The sequence below is a fragment of the Furipterus horrens genome, unplaced genomic scaffold (genome assembly GCF_987537825.1).
Source record: "Furipterus horrens unplaced genomic scaffold, mFurHor1.1.pri manual_scaffold_1, whole genome shotgun sequence".
In the NCBI taxonomy this organism is placed as follows: domain Eukaryota; kingdom Metazoa; phylum Chordata; class Mammalia; order Chiroptera; family Furipteridae; genus Furipterus; species Furipterus horrens.
In genome coordinates, this window is record NW_028327171.1 from 218,642,612 (window position 1) to 218,659,348 (window position 16,737).

General features: G+C 58.3%; 1 protein-coding gene across 1 annotated transcript; it reads left to right on the top strand.

Annotated features, from left to right (window-relative positions):
• Window positions 1-2,185: 2,185 nt before the first annotated feature.
• On the top strand, window positions 2,186-7,676 carry NEU4 (neuraminidase 4). Its single transcript, XM_090269846.1, has 4 exons — window positions 2,186-2,241; window positions 5,056-5,259; window positions 5,348-5,603; window positions 6,448-7,676. The coding sequence occupies exons 2-4, from the start codon at window positions 5,059-5,061 to the stop codon at window positions 7,440-7,442; spliced, it is 1,452 nt and encodes a 483-aa protein (XP_090125972.1). The 5' UTR covers window positions 2,186-2,241; window positions 5,056-5,058; the 3' UTR covers window positions 7,443-7,676.
• Window positions 7,677-16,737: the final 9,061 nt, after the last annotated feature.

The following is a 16,737-nucleotide window of genomic DNA, read 5'->3' on the forward strand; positions in this document are numbered from 1 at the left end:
CATGCTCAGCCTCGAGACTAAGCTGGGCTTGCCTGCCTGGTGCTGGGGCCCCCTTCCTTTCACATCAGGGCCCCCCACTTGGCAGACCCTGGCCGCTGGGCCGGCCTCTGCTGTGGGTACCCCTGCAGGCAGGCGTGGCCACATTGGCCCGGTGAATCAGCCTTTCAAAGAAGGGGACACCCCCCAAAGATCAGAACAGGCAGCAGCTCTCTCAGACGCTGGTTTATGGAAGGAACTTTAAAAAGAAGGAGTTTTTAATGAAATTAGAGGACATGTTGCAATGAATTTGAAAATAAAAATATTTGGAAACTGAGCAAGTGGCTTCCAGAAAACTGAATAGAGGCAGTGAAGGCGCCGCTGCAGAGAGCAGCGAGGGTGAGTGGGGGCCCTCGAAGGGCTGCGCACCCCAGCCCAGAGGGCAAGGCACAGCGCAGTCCCTCGGAGCACAGAGAAGGGACTCAGACCCCAGGAGAGCCGGCCTGTGGGGGAAGGGCAGTAAGAGCCACAGATAAGAAGCTGCAGTCCAACAAGGAAGACAGATCAAGTTCGGCGCCCTGAGCGTCACACAGGCCCCGCCGACCTCCGGAGAAAGGCGGACCCACACCTGGGCTAACGTGGGCTAAGGAGGAAACGCTGCAGCTTCGGAGCACAGAGTGGGCTCCGTCAGGGGAGAGGACCTCATGCTCCCCGCAGGCACAGAATCAGGATGACAGGGATCCCATGGGCATCCCGCGCTTGTGTCGTGGCGGGGGGTGTGGGGGGTGGTCGGCAGGAATATGAACTGGTTTTGGAGGCAAATCTTGGGGTCAAGTGCATGTAATGGGAACTCAGACACAACCAGGCCAGGCCGCCCACCCAGGAGGTTTGCACGCGCAGGCGTCCTGCTCAGCCATTGAGAGCTGGGAGCAGACTCTGCCTGCAGCGCCTTTGGGGGTGGGCGGGGGGCGGCTGGACGGCATGTGCGTGTGTTGGGGTGGGGGGAGGTCCAGGAGGCAGACCCGCTGATTTTTCAGAGAAGCTGGAAATGCAGGTCTTTATGTGAAATCTCCGTGTTTAAATAAAATTGGCTCCAACTAAAACATCAACACCCTGAGTGGTATGTGGGCCACCTCCTGCTGGGCTCTGGGGGATACCCTAGTTGGACAGCCCTGCCTGGACGTGGGGAGCTTTGCACAGGTCCTTTGGGGACTTGCAGCTCCAATTCTCCCGAGCCCCATCAGACTGCACCAGCCTGGACTTGGGGGATGGGGGAAGAGATGGGGCCTCTCCTCCTGGTCTAGGTGGGGCTCCTGAGGGAGGGTTGGGTTACCTGTTCCCCTCTCCCTTCATGGCAAACACCTGGGCTGTTGTCTGGGTGCCAGCTGCTGGCTAGGGATGGTCCCGGGGTCCATGGAGGCAGACAGAGGCAGTGGGTGCCTGTCCGAGCTGCCCCAGGAATGGAGGGCGGTCCCGGGGCCGTACCTGTGTTTGGTGGAGTGGCCGGTGGCATCAGGTAAAATGGCAACCCGTTTGCTCCTCTCCACCTCGTGGCCCTGAGGACCAGAAGGGACACGGGAGCCTTGTCATTTCGGTGTGGACAGCGTGTGATGTCTTAATTTTCCCAGAGGGCATTTCTCCCTTGAAAGTCCTGGCACGTTGCAGGAAGGCGGCAGGAGGAGAGGCTAGGCCCAGGGGCAAACCTCTTCCATTGGCGGCGCCTCCTCTGAGACCGGGCCCGGGCAGTGGTCCCCTGGGCAGTGGCCACACCTGAAGCCACCTTAGAGACAGCAGCAGGGGAGCAGACAAGGGTGAATGGGGTCGGTTGGCAGGAGGGAGTCCTCAGGCGGCTGGTACTGGGGAGGCGGCAGGATGCTGGCCTGCCTGGTCTGAGCCAGGGTCCCGGGCACAGGCAGGGGCTGCAGCCAATTAGGGCCCAAGAGGCCCCATCCTGGGGGTGAAGGGAAGGGTCACAGAGTGTCATGTAGTCTGAGGCGTCTCTGCAGGTCCCCGGCACCCCAGGGTGGGGTGGGTCGGCCAGAAGAAAGGAGCCCTGTCCAGACACTCGCCCCACCCCGGGTGCCTTCTGCACCCCTGACTGCTCAGCTGCTCCACACGGCGCAGCTGGCAGGGGGGTCGTGGTCCTGACGCAGCCCTGGGACAAGCCCAGCTCCCGCCTCCCTGCCACAGAGCGGGCCTTGTCTCTGCACAGCTCACTGCGTCCGCGAGGCAGACAGGCCACTCCGCGGCTTCCCTTCGTGCCCGGTGAGTCCCCTCCCTGCTTGCCAGCGGCCCAGGGCCAGGACCCGGCTCCTGTGGTCCCCCTGACTGCCCCTCTTTGGGCTGAGGGCCATGGACCCCCAATGGGACCATTTCATGGCTGGAGGGGGGCAGGTGTGATACTGAAGGGTCCTGGGGTGAATTCAGAGGGTTGGATGGGTGCAGACCAGGTGCCTGGGTCCCCGTCCACGGACTCAGATGCGTTATGGGTGATGCTTCGCCAGGCCAAAGGGTATGTAATTGAGTCGCTGTCGGGACAGAGCCCAGGGCACTCTGGTTGGACAGGAACCCCAGTGGCGGTGACACCCCTCTGCCTGGTTCCTGTGCAGGGGTCTGGGCTCCTCCCTGCAGCGTCTCAGCTGGCCCTGCAGGAACAAGTCCAGAGGACGAAAGAGAGCTGACTCAGGAGGGTGTGGGGCAGTGGCCTGGGCTGGCCCCAGTGCTCCGAGTCAGAGCCCAGATGGGACAGGCTGCAGGAAGGTCTGGGACAGGCCCCTGGCGAGGCAGGGTGGTCCCCAACAACCTGCCCCGGGCCCAGGGTCGGGGACCAGATTCTCTTGGAGATCCCGTGGCCTCCCTGGGCCTCAGTTTCCCCTGCTGTGATGTGCTGCCCCTGAGAAGGATCGCGCTGGGGAGGGTAGATGAGCACCCAGCTAAAGGTGCTGGTTCCAGTTAACATTCAGACAGGGCTGCTGGGTCAAAGCCAAAGCCCCAGAACCTGCTGAACTGGCCATACTGGGTGGGGCTGGCTGCCCTGGAGTCCCTGGTTCTCCTCCTACGAGGGGGCCTCCCAGGAACTTTGGGGCTCTGGCCCAGGGAAGGGTGCTCTACGGGCTTGGGGGCCCTGTCCTGCTCTGTGTAGCCAGCGGAGAGCAGCTGGCCTTAGGAGCCTCCCTCTCTGCCACTCTGTACCCAGGCTGGGGGTGGGCCTGGGCCCCTGCTTCTGTGGACACCAGCTCCCGGCGGTGGTCCCAGGTCCTGGGGAGCGAGCCAAGTGGAGAGAATGTCCTGCTGTGTCCTTTCAGTCTGGAGGGACACGTGGCCCCCACAGCTGCTTCCTTCTTGGGCACAACTGCCTGTGGACACAGACAGGGGGCATCCAGGACATGGGAAGTTGCTCCTAGGAGGCCCAGAGGCCGTGGTAGGGTGGGCAGACCTGCAGTTTGGCAGGCGGTCTGCTGGGCAGGTGCTCCCTGGGCAGAGGTGGCCCGAGGCTGAGGTGTCTGTGTTGGGGACCTCAGTTCTGGAGGTACGCCCCCGCATGCATCTGAGCAAGGCCCCTCCGGTCTAGGGGGATGTTTATCCTGCCACCCTGATCTCCACCCTGACTTCTCCTCGCTGTGCCATGTGCGGCCTCCACGTGACTGCGCCCCGCGCCACCTGCTCAGACTCTCTGCAGCCCCTGGCCCTTTACTGCCCGGCCCAGCCTGCCCTGCATGTCCCTCCATGGGGCCGCTCAGCCCACAGACCAGGGGAAGAGGCCCCCTGCCCACTGTGCCCAGACTCACCCCCCCCCCGAAGCCCTGCCCTCTGAGCTGCCCTCGGGACCCCTCTCCAAGGAGCAGGTTGCCCCCAGAGAGGCTGCCCAGGCCCAAGCTGTCCTCCCTGCTGGTCCAGGGAGCTGGGCTGTGCGGGGCGGGGCCCAGGGGCAGGGGTAGGTGGGGTGGGGGCGACGCTGGGAGGAGGCACCCCCCTGAACCTTGCCGCTTCTCTCAGCCCTCCCTCCCACCAGGGCTCAGGGTGCCTGGAAAGTGGCTCCCCTTCCACTCCTCAGTCTTGACCCTCCCAGCCCACCCAGCCTCCCCCACCCTCCCCAGCTGGGCTCCTCTCCTCTGTGTGCACCTCAGCCAGGGGAGGGCTCAGACTCAGAGGGTGCTCATCTTCCTTCCTGCGCTGTAGGGGGGCAGCTGCTTTCAAGTTCAAAATGCTGTGCATCGGTGCACCCCCTTCTCCTGTGGCCTCTCTGGCCTACTTGGGGTCCCTCACACTGCCCTCTGGCCGACACCATTCCTGGGTCTCTGGAGGCACACCTGGGAGCTATTGGGAGCACCTAGACCTCCCCACAATCCCCAGGGGGCCAGGGTGGCAGGTCCCTTGCCCCTGCAGATGTCTCACTGGGGCCTGGGGTTCAGGCTCCTTTTCTGCAGACCTGCTGGGGACACGTTGGTTGCAGCAGGGGGTCCCCCGCCCATCCTGGCTACGGCCCAGAACCGCCTGAGCCGGGTGCCTCTGCAGGTCTGAGGAGGGTGGTGGCAGCAGCCAGGTGCCTTCCTCCCGTGTGCGGAACGTGAGCGAGTCTGCGTCCGAGGCGTGTCTGAGTGTGCGCATCTGCGCGTGTCTCTGTTTCGTGTCTCAGCCTCTTCGTTTGTTTCTGTGCCGGGTTTGTCTGTTTCTGGGTCTCTCCGTTGGCATGGCTGGCTTCTGAGGTCATGGGGCCCCTATTTGAGGAACCCCTTATTGTCCAAAACGTTGGGTGTTGATGGTGCACTTGGTTGGCCTCCTTCCGGGCAGGCTGGGCTGACCTGCCCCAGGCGCACGGTGGGTAGGGTCAGGGGGCTCTGTCTAGGATTCCTGCTCTCCTTCCATGCGCTGTGTTGACAGGAGGAAAGGAACAATTCCAGACGTCTGGGGGTGCAGTGGCCGTGAAGAAGGGGTGGGACAGGGCACTGGGAGGTGGGCGCAGGGGGACGGCTGGGTGTGGGTGCGCCTATCCGTGCCTACAGAGCCCTTGCCCCATCGGACAGGAGAGGGGAGCGCTCCCGGACCCCGCCCGCTGACCCCCTTGCCCTGGGCCCGCAGAGCATGGGGACCCCACGAGTCCCCACGCGGACCGTGCTGTTCCAGAGCGAGAGGAGCGGCCTGACCTACCGCGTGCCCGCGCTGCTGCCCGTGCCTCCCGGGCCCAGCCTGCTGGCCTTCGCGGAGCAGCGGCTCAGCCCCAACGACGCGCACGCCCACCGCCTGGTGCAGAGGCGGGGCACGCTGGCTGGGGGCGCCGTGCGGGTGAGTGGCCGGGAGGGGACCGGGAGGGGTGCACGCCCAGGGCAGACGCGAAGCTGAGGCCGCGCGCCCCCCACCCCCTTCCCGACAGTGGGGCCCCGCGCTGGTGCTGGGCACGGCAGCCCTGGAGCAGCACCGGTCCATGAACCCCTGTCCCGTGCACGACGCGCGCACCGGCACCGTCTTCCTCTTCTTCGTGGCCGTGCGCGGGCAAACCCCCGAGGCTGCGCAGATCGCTGCAGGCAGGAACGCCGCGCGCCTCTGCTGCGTGACCAGCCGGGACGCGGGGCGCACCTGGGGCGGTGCGCGGGACCTCACGGTGGAGGCGGTGGGCGATGCCGAGCGAGGTAGGCGGGGCACGGGGCGGCGCGCAGGCGTCCACACCTGAAGTGGGGTGGGGGGTTCTGCACAGGGTGGGGTGTATCCTCACCGCGGTGAGGGGTCCGAACCGCTGGTGGGAGCGGGTCAGGCTTGAGGTCCCTGCGCTGCCCGCCCCGCCCCCAGCCTAAGGGCCATGGACACAGTTGGTGGGACCGTCCCATCCCTGACCCCTGAGCTGGCAGGGGAGGGTGATGGTCACGCCCACAGGGCCAAGCTCTTCATCTTCCTGAGCTGTGTCTGAATCTGAGCCCCCAAACCCCCAAGGCCTCCCTCCTTAACCACTTCCTCCTCACACCCAGCCCAGGGTTTCAGGCAAGCCAACCTCACCTCAGAGCTTCTCCGCCACTCCGGGTGCCCCTCCCCAAGGGCCTCACCACCCACTGCCCCTAGGGGTCACCCCACCCCTGGCAGGTGGCTGGCTCTGAGACCCCAGCAATTAAAGAGCTACCTTTTGGTGTGGACCTCACCCCCGGGGACTCAGTCAGGAGGGGCTGCCGAGACCCAGTCCCAAAGCTCCTCACACCCCACCCCCCTCAGCTGGCCCTGTCTGGACAGTGCTCACACTGGGCACAGTTGTCTGCTGTCCACCTGTGTTTGGGGACTGGCCACCTGCTCACCTGTTGAGAACCTGGCCAAGGGGGCCTGCCTGAGCTCCTTGCTCCCACTAATGTCCCACTTGTCCATCGCTGGAGGACTCAGGGTGGTTGGAAGCAGTGGAGGGCGGAGGCAGGGTCAACAGGTGGCTCCCTAGTCTGAGGGCCCCCATCCTCACCACCCCCTGTGGCCCTGGCTGTCCCCTCCCATCTGCAGACTGGGCCACGTTTGCCGTAGGCCCTGGCCACGGCATCCAGCTGAGCTCGGGACGCCTGCTGGTGCCAGCCTACACCTACCATGTGGACCGGCGTGAGTGCTTTGGCAAGATCTGCAGGACCAGCCCCCACGCCTTCGCCTTCTACAGTGACGACCATGGCGAGACCTGGCACCACGGCGACCTTGTGCCCAACCTGCGCTCGGGCGAGTGCCAGCTGGCTGTGGTAGATGCAGGGCAGGCGGGCAGTGTCCTCTACTGCAACGCCCGGAGCCCCCTGGGCAGCCGCATGCAGGCCCTCAGCACAGATGAGGGCACCTCCTTCTTGCCAGGGGAGCTGGTGCCCACCCTGGCTGAGACTGCCCGGGGCTGCCAAGGCAGCATCCTGGGCTTCCCAGCCCCGGCCTCTAGCAGGCCTGGCGATGAGCATTGGGCCTCCAGGAAGACCCCCTTTCCTCCAAATCTCTGTTCTGGAGCCCAGGAATCCTCAGAGGAGGGCTCTGGAGACACCCAAGAGGGTGGGGGGCTGGGCAGGACAGAGGGATGTGGGGGTGGCCCAGGGGACCCTGGCCTCAGGGAGCCGAGCCCAGGGCCTGGGCGGGGTGGGGACAGGAGGGCCTGGACCCCACCACCCCCCAGATCCCCTGCCACCCTGACTCAGAGCCCCACGTGGCTGCTGTATTCCCACCCAGCAGGGCGCAGGGCTCGGCTCCATATGGGTGTCCATCTGAATAGGTCCCCCCTGGACCCCCACAGCTGGACAGAGCCCTGGGTGATCTACCAGGGCCCCAGCGGCTACTCTGACCTGGCATCCATCGGGTCGAGCCCGGAGGGCCCCATGACCTTCGCCTGTGTGTATGAGAGCGGGGCCAGGGTGTCCTATGAGGAGATCTCCTTCTGCACGTTCTCCCTGAGGGAGGTCCTGGAGAACGTGCTTCCGGGCCCTGAGCCCTGTGGCCTGGGGGGCAAGCCTCGGGCCCCGTGCTGGCTCTCCTGAAGGGCCCTCTCTCCAGGCCTGGCCGGGCGCCCGGAGAAGGAGGGAGGGATCGGGAGCCTGGACAGAGCTCTGGGGCAGCCCCCGCCCTGAGGCACCTTCGCCCCGGGTTTCTTCATGGAGAGTCCGAGGCTGCAGTGACGCAGAAGGTCAGTTTGAAGACTTTCAGATACACAGGGCGGGTCTATGAGCAGGGGCGTGCCGCCGGAAGCCGAGGGCGTCGGCTCGGAGCCCGTAGGGGCATCTCCCTGTCCTGCCACCGGCTCTCAGTCTTGCTCTGCCTTCTGGCTTCCGGGCGGGAAATAAAGGGGTTGTGATTTACATCCAGGGACGTTCATTTTTCTTGAGTTCTTTCCCCACCAGAGCCCTGCAGTGGGCCCCAGTTCTCTAGTCCATTTCTCAGACCGCGGGGCCCGCAATCTCACTGCATCAGCGCCCTCACCCCCTTGGCCAGGCACCCCAGAGCCGGGGCGTCAGAGGTGGGGCAGGATGAGGGCAGAGAACGCCGGCCTCTGGGGCAGCCCCCGGATCTCTCTGGTGTCTGTCTGGGGTCTGCAGCGGGCTGCCCGTCCTGTCCCTGCATTTCCTGCTGGAGGGTGGCGAGCAGGGTCCCGGGGCCTGCACCCTGCGCCTTCACAGAACCTCCCTTTCATTTCTTCTTCATTTCTGGTTATAAAAGAAAATATGCTCATTGTAGAAATTTTGGGATCTCTAGGAAACTATAAAGAAAAAATAAAAATAACTGCACCCGGATCCCTTCCCTGGCCACAACCATGGCAATCCTTTTGGTGCTTCTTTCTGACCGTCTCTTCTTTTAAACACATTCGCCTGTGTTTTAGCACAGGTGCTTTCCTGACCATCGCACTCTGGTCAGCTGCCATTGGTGGCGCATCCCCATGAACCTGGATGTGACCCTTCACAAGGCCCCTGCTGGGTGACCTGCCCAAAATGTGGCATCCAGGGCCCACGGCTGCCCAGGGAACTCAGGCAGCCAGTCTCCATGGGAGCAGGGTGACCCCTTGTCACTCACCATCATTCTCAGTCCCTTGCGAGGGCGGCCACCTTTGTGGAGTCCTGAGCCTGCCTGATTCACCCGGCGCTCCCCCTCAGGCCGCCTCACCCCTCGCCCCTACCCCCGGGGCACAGCTCCTCTGCAATAGCTCAGCTCTTCCATTTTAAAGTCTCAACCCAGTGAAGTCAGCAAAGATGGAGCAGGGTAGGGACAAGGGTGGGGGCTTTCTGGAGGTACAGCCCACATCCTGCCATCCAGGCCTGGACGGGGTGAGTAATGTCCCCCAAGTCCGTGTCCACCCAGAGCCTCAGGCTGTGAGTCATTTGGAAATAAGCTCTTTGCAGATGTGATGAAGATAAGGACTGAGATGAGATCACCCTAGGAAAGGGTGGATCCTGTCAGATAGGGGCGTCCTTATAAGAGACACTTGTCCGAAGGCCCTGAAGGTGGAGGCAGAGGCCTGGAGGAGCACCTGGGGCCCCAGAGACCGAAGCAGCAGGAGTGACCGGCCCTGGGTGACGCTGGGAGCAGGCGCTGGCCACACCCTGGCGTCAGGCTTCTGGCCGCCAGAGCTGGAGAGAGTGACCCCTTGTGTTGAAGCGCCTGGCTTGTGGCAACATTTAGATGGAATTTGACTTCTCACCGGAAACTGGGAACAGTGATGCGATCCCTTCAAAAAGTGCTGAGAGAAAATAGCCACCAGGCTAGAATTCTATGTCTGGCAGGACTGTTCTTCTCGGATGAGGGGAAAATAGCGACATTCTCACATAAACAAAAAGGACAGGCTGCCACCAGCAGGCTCGCTAAAGGAAGCGTGGAAACTTGTTCTGATGGAAGGACGGTGATCCCGCTGTGGGAAACAGTATGAAATTTCCTCAAAAACAAAACCAACCTAAAAATGGAGCTGCCTTTTGATCTAGAGCTTCCATTGCTATGATTATACCCAAAGAATCCTGACACCCCAATTCAAAAGAACCTATGCATCCCTATGTTCATATCTGTGCTGTTTACAATAGCCAAGTGCTGGAAAGAGCCTAAGTGCCCATCTGTAGATGAGTGGATTAAAAAACTGTGGTGGATTTACACAATGGAGTACTATGCAGCAGAGAGAAAGAAGGGACTCCTACCTTTTTTAAAAGTATATTTTATTGGTTATGTTGTTACAGTAGCCCCAATTTCTTTTCCCTTTGCTCCCCTCTGCCTAGTACCCCACTTTCCCCCAGCAATTTCACCCCCCTTAGTTCATGTCCATGGGTCATGCATATAAGTTCTTTGGCTTCACCCTTCCCTATATTATTCTTAACTTCCCCCTGTGTGTTTTGTACCAACCGATTATGCTTCTCAGTCCCTGCACCATTTCCCCATTTCTCCCCCTCCCTCCTCCCAGCTGATAACCCTCCAAATGATCCCCATACCTGATTCTGTTCCTGTTCTGGTTGTTTGCTTAGTTTGTTTTCTTTCTTTTTAGATTCAGTTGTTGATAATTGTGAGTTTGTTGTCATTTTAATGTTCATAATGTTGATCTTCTTTTTCTTAAATAAATCCCTTTAACATTTCATATAATAATGGCTTGGTGATGATGAGCTCCTTTAGCTTTACCTTGTCTGGGAAGCACTTCATCTGCCCTTCCATTCTAAATGATAACTTTGCTGGACAGAGTAATCTTGGTTGTAGGTCCTTGCTTTTCATCACATTGAATGCTTCTTGCCAGTCCCTTCTTGCCTGCAAAGTTTCTTTTGAGAAATTAGCTGATAGTCCTATAGGCAATCCTTTGTAGTTTTCTCTTGCTGCTTTTAAGATTCTTTATCTTGAACCCTTGGCATTTTAATGATGATGTGTCTTGGTGTGGTCCTCCTTGGGTCTAGCTTGTTTGGGACTCTCTGTGCTTCCTGGACTTGTATGTCTATTTCCTTTGCCAAACTTGGGAAGTTTTCCTTCATTATTCTCTCACATAAGCTTTCAATTTCTTGCTCTTCCTCTTCTCCTTCTGGCACCCCTATGATTTGGATGTTGGCACGTTTAAAGTTGTCCCAGAGGTTCCTACGCCTCTCCTCATTTTTTTCAATTCTTGTTTCCTCATTCTGCACTGGTTGATTGTTTTTTTATTCCTTATGTTCCAAATCATTGATTTGAACCCTGGTTTCCTTCCCTTCACCATTGGTTTCATATGGATTTTCCTTCATTTCACTTAGCACAGCCTTCACTTCTTCCCTTATGCATTTGCCATATGTAAGCATATCTGTCAGGCCTGTGAGCATCTTTATCACCAGTGTTTTGAACTCTGCATCTGTTAGGTTGGCTATCTCCTCATCTGTTAGGTTGGCTGTTTCCTCGTCGCTTAGCTCTCCCGCTGGAACCTTGATCCGTTCCCCCTTTGGGGCCATACCTCTGTTTCCTTATCTTCACAGGCTCCTGTGTTTGTTTGCATCTGTGTCTTAGGTAGAGCTGTCATACCTGTTACGTTGTAAGGGTCGGAGCCTTAGGGATTCATCAGTACAGAGGGACCGGTTTCACCACGTTGTGGCGCTGTATGTGGGGAAGGGGTCTGAGAGGGAACAATGCCACTTGCTCAGCACTCACACCTTTCCAGGCACCTCTCCCATTCCGTATGAGACTGGCACCCCTCTAGCTGTTGCCCTGGCAGTCGTTCCCATAGTGGGTGGGTCTGCAAACATTCTAGGACCATGGGGGCCCTTTAAACAAGCGGACTCTGCTGAGAGACTGGTAGTTTCTGCCTCTGCCCCAACCCCCACTGGTTTGCACAGTCAGAAGCAATGAGGCTTGATTTTCCCCAGTGCTGGGACCATAAGGTGCGCAATCTGGTCTCGTGCTGGGAGCGCTCCCCAGGTGTCCCTCTCTAGCTTTTAAAATATTTGCCTGTACTTTCTGCCGACCTGCCACTGCCGCTGCTGCCTCCGCCATCACACTGTGTCCTCTCCACCCTGACTCTGCCCCTCCTTCCTGTCTGGATAAGTATTTCTTCTTTATATTTTTGTTTGTTGGACTTCCATGCAGCTCGAGTTTCTGGAACTTCTGGTTGTCTCTAGTTTTGAGGTAGTTGTATGAACTCCTACCTTTAAAAAATATATATTTTATTGATTTATTTCTAGAGAAAGTGGAAGGGAGGGAGAGAGAGAAAAACATCAATGTGTGCTTGCCTCTCATTTGCTCCCCCAACTGGGTACCTGGCCCACAACCCAGGCATGTACCCTAGCTGGGAATCAAACTGGCAACCCTTTGGCTCGCAGGCTGGTGCTCACTCTACTGAGCCACACCAGCCAGGGTAGGAGCTCCTATCTTTTGCAACAGCACGGATAGAACTGGAGAGAATCATGCTCAGTGAAATAAGCCAGGCAGGGAAAGACAAATACCATATGATCTCACCTTACACAGGAAGCTAATGAACCAAACAAACAAAAGAGCAAAGTAGAACCAGAGGCATGGAAACAAGGGACAGACTGACAGTGACCAGAGGGGAAGGGGGAGGGGGAGAAACGGGGAAAGAAGGAGAAGGGGCTAGTCAAGGAGCTGGTGTGAATGACCCCTGGACAAGGACAGTGGGGTGGGGACTGGGTGTGGGTGGGGCAGGGGAGAGCAATGGGGAAAAATGGGACAACTGTAATAACAATAAAAATTAATAAATAGATACAAAAAAAGAAAAAGAAAGAACAACAGCCTGTGAGCATGCGGGCGAACAGCAGGTGGCGATGTGTTCCTATCAGGCAAGGACCCTGTGGCCAAAGCAGGGCTGGTGATACGGGGATACACTTCAGAATCACAGACGTTTGACAATGGGACATTGTAACACTTTTAAATCTGTGTGTGTCTGGTAGCACACCTCAACACACAAACAGAGTGGACAGACCTCCTGGGGAGGACACACCCACTGTTACAGCAGCAAGTTTTAGACCTGGGCCTCTCAGGACGACGGAGCCAGCAGACACACACAAACCCGGGAGGGACAGGGCCGCTGTGGCCCACTGGCCTCACAAGTCAGCAGCATCAACACCTGCAGAGATGGCACAATGCACTTGCAGGAGGCACCGGCTTTCTAAACACACCTGGGTGCCAAGATTGACTTATGTGGATCTTAAAACCAAGTCTCCATAGATGTCAAAGGCTTGAAAACAAGAGTGAAATTGAGCCAGAAAAAAAAACAAAGGATAATTAGACATCTTCATATGTTCAAGAATTAAGAAACACTGTTCCAAATAATTCACAGTCCAAAGAAGCCATGGTGGAAAATAGAAAAAATTTTGAAATTAGTTGTGCAAACACTACATAAAAGGCCAAAGGTGATGCTGAAGCCGGGAGTAGCGGGAAGCGCACAGGTTAGGACAGAAGGAACGTGACGGTCGCCGCCCTCCCGAGAAAAGGACAGCAAAGTGGGCCCAGAGAAAGCAGAAGGCAGAGAGTAACAAAGAGCAGAATCGGCGGGACAGGAAGGTCCCACAGGAGAGGGAATAAAGGCAAAAGTTGAGTTTTAAGAAAACATTAAAATCGATAACCCCCTGATGAGGAGGCTGATCATGAAGAAAAGAAAGAAACACAAACTCCCAAGGCCAGCAGCGAGGAGGGACACAGAGCCACACAGGCACTCACAGACTTCATGGGGACTCGAGGGGCAACTTTATGCCACTAAATGTGAACACGTAGATAAGTGGAAAAAATTTTGGAAAAATACGACTTACTAGAACTAGCACAAGATGAAAGAGAAAATCTGGAGAATCCTGTGAAAGAAATGGAACCCATAATGTAAAACCTGCACCCTGGGAACACTCCAGATGTCTGTCTGTGGCTCTGTCTGTGGCTCTGCCAGTGACATCTGTCAACCACTCAGGCTGGACTAGCACACGCCATCCGGGTGTGTCCCTGCAGAGGCGTGGGGCTGATGGTGGGGGTTGCACGCCCCCCTTCTGGGAGGAGAAACCGTCAAAGAGCTGAGGGAATAGGCAGGTTTTCAGAATTAATTTCGGCCCTGGCGGGTGGCTAAGCTGGTTGGAACATTGTCCTGTGCACCGAAAGTTTTCAGATTTGATTCCTCGTCAGGGCACAGGCCTAGGTTGTGGATTTGATCCCCTGTCAGGGTGCGTCCAGGAGGCAACCAATCAATGTTTCTCGCATCGATCTCTCTCTCTCTCTCTCTCTAATCAGTGACTACTTCCTCATGTGAGGATTAAAAAAAAGAAATACAGTTCAAAAAGTACACTAATAAAACATCAAAAGCACAGTCGGCGAAAGGAAAGTTGGATGAGGAAAGCTGACACAACACCGTAGGAGAATTAAAAGACAAGCCACAGACTGGGAGAACATCATTGCAAAATTTGTTTATGAGAGTTTCACTTTGTAAGAAATTGCCAAACTGTCTTCTACATCAGCTGTTCCATCTGTGGACCTTCTTCGGTGAGGTGTCTGTTCAGATTGTTCAGATCTTTGCCTATTTTCTAACTGGGTCGCTTGCTTTCCATAGTGTTGAGTTTTTAAATAATTTGCATATTACGGCAAGTAAGTACATGAAAAGGTGCTCCACATCCTATGTCATCAGGGAAATGTGAAATAAAACAGCACCCAAACCCAGTCAGCTGACACCAAGCATGGGGAGGAGTCTCAGTGCCGATGGGGACACAGACGGCGCAGCCACCTGGGAGGCAGTGTGGTGGTTTCTTACAAAACTGAACTTACTTGCTCCTATCCTAGGATCTAGCATATGCTCCTCAGTTTCCCTGAAGGCATTGGAGACTTATGTTCACTCGGAAACCTGCCCACGATGTTTATAGAAGCTTCATTTATAATTGCCAAAACTCAGAAGGAACCAAGATGTCATGTCCTTCAGTCTGTGGCCCTGGTATCGACTACCAAGCTGGACCTCCAGGTCCTGGAGGGAGCCCTGGCGCCCTGCTTAGGCTGTGGGAGGCCCAACTGCCCCCACAAGCCTGCGGGTTTGGGGATGCGTGGCAGCCTGGGTTTCACTCTCTTCTGCCCACGCTCACCATGACCTGTAGATGCTGTGGGGGTTAATTTTGTGTGTCAACTTGGCTAGGCCACAGTACCCACATATTTGGTCAAAAGCTAGTGTAGGTGTTTTTATGAAGGGTGTTTTTTAAAAATGAGATTTACATTTAAACCAGCAAACTTTGAGTAAAGCAAATGACCCTCCATGACATGGTGGGCCACGTCCACGCAGGTGAGACTTCAGAGAAGAGACTGAGGACCCTGAGGGAGAGGAAGGAGCTGCAACCTCAGCTCTTCCCTGGGTCTCCAGCTGCTGATTTCCCACGATCGCGTGAGCCAATTCCTTAAATAAACCGCTGTGCACACATTCTGCACTCGGCTTCCCTGGAGAGCACTGAGTGACACAGGGACCTCTCCCAGGGTCTGTGTCCCGTTCTGCACATCAGTCCCTTTCTGAACTGCCAGCCCTCCTCAGGCCGTCCCACCGCGGCACCTCGTCCAGGGGCCAGCCTCCTGGGGGCAGACAGGTGCCCTGGCCGGTCCCTGCTGCTCAGGGCTGACCTCCTAGCCCAGATGTTGTCATCCTCCCAAAGTGACGCGCTGCCCATTCAACACTCACTCCCCATCCCCCGCCCCGCCCCGCCCCCGCCGTCCGCTCCGCCTCTGTGAACCTGGCTGCCCCAGGGACCCCGGGCCACGGAGCCACGCAGTGTGTGTCCTTCCGAGGCTGGCGGGGTGCACGGGGCGTCAGTCCTGCGGGCCCCGCCCTGCTGAGCAGGGGACAGGTGGCGCTCCCTTTCCGGGTGTGGACTGACCCGTTTGTCGGCCCTTTCATCCCTCCGCGGACACCGGGCTGCTGCCACCGCGGGGCCCACGGCCCCTGCAGACTCTGGGGTGGCAGGCATTGATGTACAAACTTAAAAAATTAACTATTTTAACAGCTGAATAGTATTTCGTATAATAACATTTTTTGGAATTTAGATTGAGATAAAAACATAAAAAACAACCATGAATCTGTGCCCAAGGCAGGGGTCCCCAACACTTGAGCCCCCCAGCAGCTCCTGCCATCTCGGCCACCCGCCCAGGCTGGGTCCATTCTGGCCGAGGACCAACAAGAGCTGAGTCCTGGGGGGATCCGTGGCCAGCCCAGGACCCCAGGCTTGGAGGAGCCGAAGGGGTGGGGGAGGCTGGGATGTGGCTCCTGGGGTGGGGGGGAATGGCCACTCCATGGTGGACATGTGGCCGCTTCTGCCCAGAGTCTCTTCCTGCCCGGTGGCCTCACAGCCCTACAGCCCTATCACTCATCCTCCACTGAGTGGCTCCAAGGCGCCCCGACATCTGGTGAGCTTAGGGCACCTCACGTCGTGGGAGCCGAGGGCAGAGGAGAGCCCCAGTACACACAGGGCCCCACATGCAGGTAAGGCAGCGTGACTGGGGTCAGAGGGTACAGGGCCCCTGAAGAAGGGCCCAATGGATCCCCAGTCAGGAGGCTCCAGTGTTCGGGTGAACACTGCACTGGCCACACTGCCCTGATCACCCTCAGGAGGACCCCCCATATCCTGACGTCTGCACAATTGGGAAGCTGCCCCCACATGCAAAGGAGATCCCTTCACACTGGACAACTGACCTGCCAGGGCTGAGACCCCAGGGCCCCCACACTGGCCAGGAGCCTGGCCTCCAAGACCCTGAGGGCGAGTTCCCTTCGAGATCCCAGTCTCCCCCCTTCCAGGAGACTTTGGCCAGAGCCCCACTGGGTCCTGCAGACATAACCTTGGATTTCCTGTCCTTCCTATCGGGTGGGACGTGGGACTCCTAAACCAAGGTGTCCAGCCGCGCTCCCCGCGCCCGCAGATGGGAGACAGGGAGGGCCCAGGGGCCAGTGGGCGTGTCCTCCTGGGCAGAGGGGCTGCGGGGTTGGCGTAGACCCGAGCCTGGCGGGACCCAGGCTGCTGGCGCTGACACTCCGCCTCCGGCTCTGGACCCCCTGCCCGCCAGGGACCTGGGGCCTCATTCCGGAAGCCCAGGCCCGGGAAGAGGCAGGGACAGACCCACCGGGGCGCGTGGGCGGCGGTGGGCGAGAAGCCCCAGCCGGCCGTGACACAGGCCGCCGGGGCAGAGCGGGGAGCGGAAAAAGTGAGTGGCGGCAGGCGCGTCCGGGAAGGCAAAGTGCTGACGGTGGCGGCACCCACTTCTTATCTGAGCCGCCGCGCCAGCCCCACGGCCGCTTCCTCCCTCCCCCCGCGCGCGCTTCTGTCTTTTTGCCTCCGGGCGATCTCGGCTCTTTCAAACGCACTCAAAGTGTGTTAATCAATTAGATCTTTAGTTTTCATTCTG